This window comes from Cajanus cajan, chromosome 1 (assembly GCF_000230855.2).
Source record: "Cajanus cajan strain Asha chromosome 1, NIPB_CcT2T_4, whole genome shotgun sequence".
NCBI lineage: Eukaryota > Viridiplantae > Streptophyta > Magnoliopsida > Fabales > Fabaceae > Cajanus > Cajanus cajan.
Window position 1 is genome coordinate 21,834,296 of NC_138517.1, and position 8,229 is coordinate 21,842,524.

Below are 8,229 nucleotides of genomic sequence, written 5' to 3' on the forward strand. Positions count from 1 at the left end.
AAAATGTCTTCGCGTATCTCTTGATTCTCTTCAAGCTTTATATGCCTTCTTTAGAAATTTCTCTGCCCTTTTTCGATCATCTGGGATTTCGAACACCCTTGTGTTTCGAGTGTCTCCGAATTCATTTTCTGGTACTAACAAATGCCCCCTGGAAAACATTTGTTTCGAGATAACTGAGAAAGAATGTTTTCCAATACCTCAATCATCTTTTCTGATAAGAATCACGTGTACGTGTCCTTCACGAGACTTTAAATGCCTCTGACATTATTAATTCCAAATTTCTCCTTTTCGTACCTGTTGCAGTAAATTTGGCGGCACTGATTTCGCTTCCCCGGGATATGCTGACGCAATTTCAAATTTATCCGTTAGCGAAATATTTTCGGTTACCCAAAAATTTGAATTCCCCCTTTTTGAATTTCACAGCGGGCTTTTACTACGCCTTGGCCCATTTTTCTCTTTCATATAACCTTTTCACCTTGCCCTTTTGAGTACGTTTTACTGCACCCTCGCACTCATCTCATTTTTACCTTCGATCATCTTCCTCTCGTTCCCATGGCAACTTCCGTTGCATCCGCGTCTACGGCTACACCTGCGACTTCGACGGTTTCCCCTACTCCTTCCGTTCCTTTGCTGCCGGAGAACGCAACTCTTTCCCACTTAAGCGAAGGGGCTAACCCATTCGTTCCTATCCCTGGCATGGAGGAAGCCAGTCTCAAAATCTTCCAATCACAGGTACTTCTCCCTTTTTCGCTCTTTGACGGATTAATACATGTTTTTCTAGGTCCCTTTTCGAATCCAAGCAAGAAAAAGACTCATAATGATTTACTTCCGGAAGATGATTCTACCCTTCCTTTCGTCTACTCTCCAACCATCGACCTTTCTCTTTTTTCGGATACCGCAAAGATGTTTCGGGCTTTTCCCCCTCCCAAGGACAAACATATTCAATGGTTGGAACGTATTGAGGCCTCGAAGCAATCTATCTGGAAAGAGGCTGGAATATTCGATTTTGTTCAATTATCGAAATACGATCTGAACGTTTTCGATCCTCAGATGTTATTATATGTTGTTTTCTTTTGGAACAAGGAAACTCGTGCTTTCGAATTTCCTTGTGGTTTTGTCAATCCCACTCTCTTGGATATCACTGCCATCACGGGACTGAAACCCTTGGGGGACCGTTATCTTCCTGACACTCTCGAAGAAGAGATTCCAATGACCGAAACTTCGATCGTTTGGGACAAAAAGACGTATTCGGCCTTTGTCAGTGCACACCATGGCGAAGAAGGTACTCCTGTTACTAACTCTGAGCACATTGCCTTCTTGCTCTATTGGTTGTCTGCTTGTGTCTTTTGTACCCCTTCTCTGCAAGTTCCCAAGTACTACTACACACTCGCCCAGGCTTTGCATCTGAAGAAAAAGATTTTCTTGAGCAAGTTGTTACTTGCCTCTTTTTATAACTGTCTTGATGAAGCCTCGAAAAGCTTGTTTCGAGAGACTGGCCCTCGCAACCTCACAGGGCCACTTTGGCTTTTGCAACTATGGCTTAATGCCATTTTCGAGAAGAAACTGAAGCTTCTTCCTCTTCAAGCCTCCATTCGATATAATCTCGAAGGCGCTCACTTAACTGCCTTGACTCCCAAGAAAAAATCTGTTGATGGCTTTGCCCGTTATGTCCAAGCAATTCTTGAATTCGAGGAGTTCTCGAATGACTTGGCTCCTTTCATCCGCGTTGATTTGGCAGGACCTTCCTGGTTAATTGGTAATAATCAGGTAGGACAGATTTCCCAGGAGATGGTCGAAATCTGGACGGGATTCCTATCTTGGGATCTCATTTTCACTGGGATGAAACAAAGGGATGTAAGAGTTTATCCCTATCAGCCTCAAATCTTTGCCCGTCAATTCGAGCTTTGTCAGATTAGACCGACACCTCTTTTTCCAAAGGATAGAATTGATTCTGATGTTTGTGTAGAAGATGTTGATTATGATGGCTTTTTGAAGTTCATCCTGACGCCTTCCACCCAATTGAACCTTACCCCTTGTTCTTTTCTTCCCGCATTCTTGGTGTCCAATTGCTACCTTCGATGGTGGTGTAGTTATTACACCAACAAGATGTTCTCCTTCGAGGAATTTTCTCGGAAACTTACAAATTCTCCCTTTTCTCTGCAGGGCCCGAAGATTTCAGGTATTTATGATAATCGCAACATTATTTCCCAGTTCAAATTATATTACAGAGTCTGTTATCGCCTCAAAAATATGTTTTGAACTATCTTCGATGCTACTTTATCCCTGACTAGAATGGTACAACGGAACATCCGTCGAAATAAAGTCATTGATCCTCAAGGTCAAACTACTTTTGCAAATTTTTGTCCTAAGGACATACCTCCTCTTCCTAATGCCCTTTTTAGCCCTGCAAAACGTCTTGATTATCCTCCTTGGGTGAAAACCCTTGATCCCTCGTATGAGAATAATAAGAACATTCCTTTTAAGGATCGAGTGACGAGTACGAGATGTTCTGTGTATGATTTTCCCAGGGATAAACAATGGCCTTTATGCTGGGTTGACAATACTGTTGTCTATCCTAGTAATTAAACTTTGCCTTTTCTTTTCATGTTGGCTTCTAATTTCACATCTCTACTCATTTTCCTCTTCTTCTCGTATAGCTGCTATTGCCCAAAAAGTTCCTTAGCATCTCGAGGATACTCAACAACGGGAGACAGCTTCAGAGGATGACGAAGATAATACTTCGTTGAAGCCTTGGAAACGAAAGACCCTTTCTGACCGACTTCGGTCTCGCTCGAAGGTAATATGTTCCTTCTTCCGGAATTACACTGAATTTATGGCCGCTCCTGACTTTGCATTTTGTTCTTGTAGGAGGTTGAGGTTCTTAAGAAAAAACTTTGTTCAGACTCTCAAAGTGGGCAATCTGTAAGTTATCTTTCTGAGTGCACTCGAAATTGCCACTCAACTGCCATACTGATCTCTTTGCTCTTTTAACATTTTTCAGGATTCCACTACTCGAAGATCCTCTCGAGATAAAGGGAAAAAAAGGCAATTTCGACTAGGTCTATCCCCAGACCTAAAGTTCCCACTGAGAAGCTTATGAAGGATGCAATGAAATCCCCTGTCCAGGTAATGTGCTAATTTTATGGACCTTCCTCTTTGATTTGATTTTGTCCTCTGTAATGATTTCTCCTTTTTCCAGAAAAAGTTTGATTCAGAGGCGTCCGAGTCTTTGATAGACTATGGCCAAGGCCAAGGAATCCAAGAGGTGATATCTTAAAAGATCCAAGAGGAATGGGATGATATTAAAGACCTTTCATATGTTTGTACATATAGTAGTCTCTTTGTTATTTTTGCCTTTATATTTGTGAGGCACTTTACTTGCTTTTAACTAGTGATTGTATATTGATTTTAGGGTGGGTTACTTGGAGAGTTTAACTCCATTTAACCTCACTTGTTGATACATTCATTTTATATTTTTTCAGTAGGGAAAAAGGGGTGACATTTAGTAATGCTTGAGGGTGTGACTAGTAATTGGGCCAGAACTGGGCCTAGGCAAAATTTTGCATATTAGACTCATTTTGCTCCTAATTTTTCATAGATTTGATTTAGCTAGGTCTCATCATCATATGATGAACCTAACTAAACCAAATCAAATATTTTTGAAATAAATCATGGAGCATTTTTTAGCCTTGCCCGCCTAGCTCATTCCTTTTATTCTTGGCCGAAATTTCTAGCTTCTCTTACAAGCTTTGAAGCTTTCCTTCCAAGCTTCTAAACCTTAGTAGGTTTGGCTGACCTTACCATGGTTCTTAAGTGAACCATGGTCAAGGTTAGCTTCTCCTACAAGTTTTAGAAACCATGGATGGTTAGCTACACCTTACCATGGTTCCTAGTGAACCATGGTTAAGGTTAGCTTCCTCTACAAGCTACCTCTCCCTATATATTTCTAAATTGCTCATTGTACTTCACTTTTTGAGATATGAAATCAGAATTTGACTCAAATTCTCTCCTCTTAAAGTCCTAAATTTCGTGGAGAAACTTTCTCTCTAAGTTTCTCTCAAAGGTTTCAAACCTTTTAGCTTGTTCAACAAGCTTCATCACTCTTTCATGGAGTAACCGAACCTCCTTGGTGATTCTTCTCCATTGAATCTTCTTAAAAGGAGTTCCTCATCCAAATTCGTGGTCAACCTCAAGAGTTTAAAGGTCTTGGAATGGAGCACTTGAAGATTCATCAATCTTCTCCAAGTAGTTCCATCAGTTTTTGGTATCTAGAGCCTAGTGCTCATGAGGTTTTTGTTTCTAACTTTTCCTACTTGAATCCGTGTTGTCTAATCTTCCTTTTCTATGTCTTAAACTTGTGTTTGTTGTATGGATCTAGTTCTAATACATTGTTTGATGGATCCTATATGTCAAGTATGAATTAATTGATTAATTTTTGCTTTTTCCTATTCTTGTGAATCAATTTCGGTTTTGTGCTTTTAGGTACTCTTAAACTTATGCGTTTTGTATTTGCTTGAGTCTTCTCCATTCATTCACATGTGTCCGTGATTGGACAACATGCATTGAGTTTAGATTTTGTTTTTGAATCAATTGTTTTGTCTTAGAAAGTCATGTGTAGTCCTTTGTATGTTGAAACTTCCTAGACTAGCTTGTTTGACCTAATTTTTGTTTTGTGTTGTTGTGTCTGAAATTTGTGTGTCTTTTTCTTATTGAATCTGTACCTTACTATATGTGCTTTTGCTTTACATGTTTGAGTTCTTAATTTGCTATTAGTCCTAGCAAATTTCTTAGAGTTAGGTTTCCTTTATGTCTTGTTAAAAGTTTTGTCAAAAAAAAAAAATTGTTAAACACTAATTCCTATTAGGTTTCTTTGAGTCTTGTTTTGTGGCTGAAACTTTTAACACTTTTAAAAGCATTGAAACAGAGACAAAACAGAGGTGTATGTGTTCTTAATGCATGAGAAAAACAAAAGAAAATAGTGCCTAAATTTGTGACCTAAAAATACCACAAAATTGTGAAGCACTAGTTGAATGATGCATGTGAACACCTCTTGTTTTGTGTAAAAAATTTTGCAGCAGTTTTATCCTATTAAATCCGAGACTTACACATGTTAAAAAGGCATTAAAACTCCTGGTTGTTAAAAGAAAAATAAGTGAAAAATATATTGAAAAAAGAAAAGAAAGAAAATAGCAAAAGAAAAAGCCAAAAGGAGTGAAAAACTAGTTTACTAGCTATCGGTTTTTGGTGTGTGTTTGTGCTCAAATTTTCAGTCCAGCCACATGTTTTGTGTCTTATTTTCATTTATAATCTTAGCTTCTATTTTGTAATCCATTCTAGTGCCTTTTTTAGGAATTCCTTTGTGTACTAGCTTTCAAATAGTGCTTTATTTGTTGCTTGTCTTTTCTTGGAATTCCTTCTAGTCTTGTCACATTGCTTTCCACCACTTGGTGTAGCTGTTCCTAATTGTGCATTTTCAGTTTTTAGACTTGTTATTCCATCACTTAAGGTGTGTTGAGTGCTCCTTGAAGGTGTTGAAGGCCAAGCTCAAAGGAAGTCAATATTGGAGGCTTTTTGGTGGCAACCTAGAAGAATTTCTTCTCCATTGGATTTTTGGCTTTGAGTTCTAAACACCTAGAAGTATCCATCATCAAGGCTACTTCTAAAAGTGGAGTGATACACTTGTGAGGGCAGCAATCTTGGTGGCTGGAATTGGAAGAAAAGGAACAACCAAATTTTAGTAAAATTTTTTGTGAAAACAAGAAATTAGCAACAAATTTAGTGACGGAAATTTTGATTTCAAAAATTTCTATTTCTAAATCCATCACTAAATTTGTCACTAATTAGTGGCTGAATTTTGTTTCTAAAAACTTTTGTTGCAGCCATTAATTTCATTTCAAGTGAATTTGCATTTCATTTGAATGTGAATTTACATTTCATTTAGTGTAAATTTGTATTTCATTTGGTGTAAATTTACATTTCATCTCTTGTAAATTTTTCAACTTCTCATTTTTGTACAAGGCCTTTATTAAGGAGTGTCTTAGAGTGCCTTTGGTGTATCTCCATCTCTCCTTAAGTGTTCTAATAGTAAAACCGTGTAGAACTTGTGAGAGGGTCCTTGAAGGTCTTTGGTGCCTTTTAAGCTCTCACATAGGTTTAATTGCTTTCAACACCTAGTTTATGTTTTCTTGTCTTTAAGATTTCATGCAATTTATGTTTTAAGAAATTTATGTTTTCAGCAATTTAAGTTTTCAAGCAATCTATGTTTTCTTGCCATTTATGTTTTCAAGTATTGATTAATTGTACACTTTAGGCACTTGCTTGTTATTTTTCTTTGAAAAATATATTTGTGAAAATTGTTTTGTGCAAGGCAAACGTACAAGGGGGTTTAGAGATTTTTACTTGAAGAGGCTTGGTTATTAAGTGGCTCTTTAGTAGCTCACCTCCCTCCATAGTTCAATTTGTACTCTTAGACCTCTAAGTGCCAAGTCTAAGCACTTCAAAAATATTATTTTCTTAAAATCTATTTTTGTGTGAAGAGAAAAATCTTGTTGTTTAAAATGTCTCAACAATCCAACTATAATGGAAGTGATAGCTCTCCTAAAAGCATTTCTTACTTAACAAAAGAGCTAAAATCACTTAAACTATGGAAGAAGCAAGAGGCCTTTCAAAAAGAGAAGGAGAAAATTGAAAGAGAGGCCAAACTTGCTATCCTAGATGAGAAGTTGAGAATTCTTAAAAAAGAAGAAGAAAAATTGAAAGAAAACATGAGAAAACACAAAAGAAGAAGACAAATGAAAATCAAAAGAAAAGAAGAAATAGAAAAAAAGAAAGAACCTTGTGCAGGGAAGAGTAAAGAGGAAGAAATATCCTCTAAAGGATTTGTGACTAAAGAGAATTGTTTTAGTACTAAAAATCCTATGAAAAAAAATTCTCTTTATTCATAAAGATCTTAACTCTTGCCCTCATTCTACCACTAGTATTGAGGAGGAGATTCATAAATCCATTATTTTTAAAGAAAAAGAGTCTCAACTTCAAGATTTGGTGAAGGAGAAGTGGACTCCACCTAGTTCTACTTCTCATGCTACTTCCTTAGTGGTGCCCATGGTAGATAGCCTTCTTTTTTGTAGGACTTTTCCTACCTTAGTTGTGTCAATAATGCACCCAATTTATGGAATATATTATTTGTTGGATATAACATATGAACCTTCAAGGTTCCTTGTGACAAATTATTTTCATAACTATCCAACAAATAATATAATCCAAAATTGTTTAGGAAATTTCTTAGTGGTATTTTCCTTATTTTCTAGGAAATGCTTAGGTTACCACATAGGGTACTTTAGGCAAGATGTTCTAGTTTTTAGGATTGAGTCTCTAGTGTGCTATAGTTTTAGTTTTAGCACATTTTTAGGATTTAGTAATATATCTAGTCTATGTTTAGGAGATGATCCTATTCATTATATTAGAAGGTCTAGTATCATTGATTTCTTTAGGTTCCATGAAAGGATTCCTTCTAGGATATACCTTTCACATTTATTTGTTGAAAATATCACCTCTAATGAATTGTATTATATATTTGTAGGTATGGCCAATAATCATGAAGACCCTCGAGATTTGAGGTCAAATCCTTTTCAAGAGGGAGGGGATGATAGAATATGGCCAAGGCCAAGGAATCCAAGAGGTGATATCTTAAAAGATCCAAGAGGAATGGGATGATATTAAAGACCTTTCATATGTTTGTACATATAGTAGTCTCTTTGTATAGGCTTATTTTTGCCTTTGTATTTGTGAGGCACTTTACTTGCTTTTAACTAGTGATTGTATATTGATTTTAGGGTGGGTTACTTGGAGAGTTTAACTCCATTTAACCTCATTTGTTGATACATTCATTTTATATTTTTTCAGTAGGGAAAAAGGGGTGACATTTAGTAATGCTTGAGGGTGTGACTAGTAATTGGGCCAGAACTGGGCCTAGGCAAAATTTTGCATATTAGACTCATTTTGCTCCTAATTTTTCATAGATTTGATTTAGCTAGGTCTCATCATCATATGATGAACCTAACTAAACCAAATCAAATATTTTTGAAATAAATCATGGAGCATTTTTGAGCCTTGCCCGCCTAGCTCATTCCTTTTATTCTTGGCCGAAATTTCTAGCTTCTCTTACAAGCTTTGAAGCTTTCCTTCCAAGCTTCTAAACCTTAGTAGGTTTGGCTGACCTTACCATGGTTC

The 8,229-nt window shown here is 36.8% G+C and overlaps 1 protein-coding gene across 1 annotated transcript; it reads left to right on the plus strand.

The window, feature by feature from the left end:
- The first annotated feature begins 267 nt into the window (after positions 1-267).
- LOC114916963 (uncharacterized) lies at positions 268-7,926 on the plus strand. The gene is made up of 4 exons (XM_083076535.1): positions 268-2,797; positions 2,869-2,922; positions 3,002-3,126; positions 3,200-7,926. Exon 1 carries the CDS (start codon positions 553-555, stop codon positions 2,257-2,259), a length of 1,707 nt encoding a protein of 568 aa, XP_082932661.1. The 5' UTR covers positions 268-552; the 3' UTR covers positions 2,260-2,797; positions 2,869-2,922; positions 3,002-3,126; positions 3,200-7,926.
- The last annotated feature ends 303 nt before the right edge of the window (positions 7,927-8,229 follow it).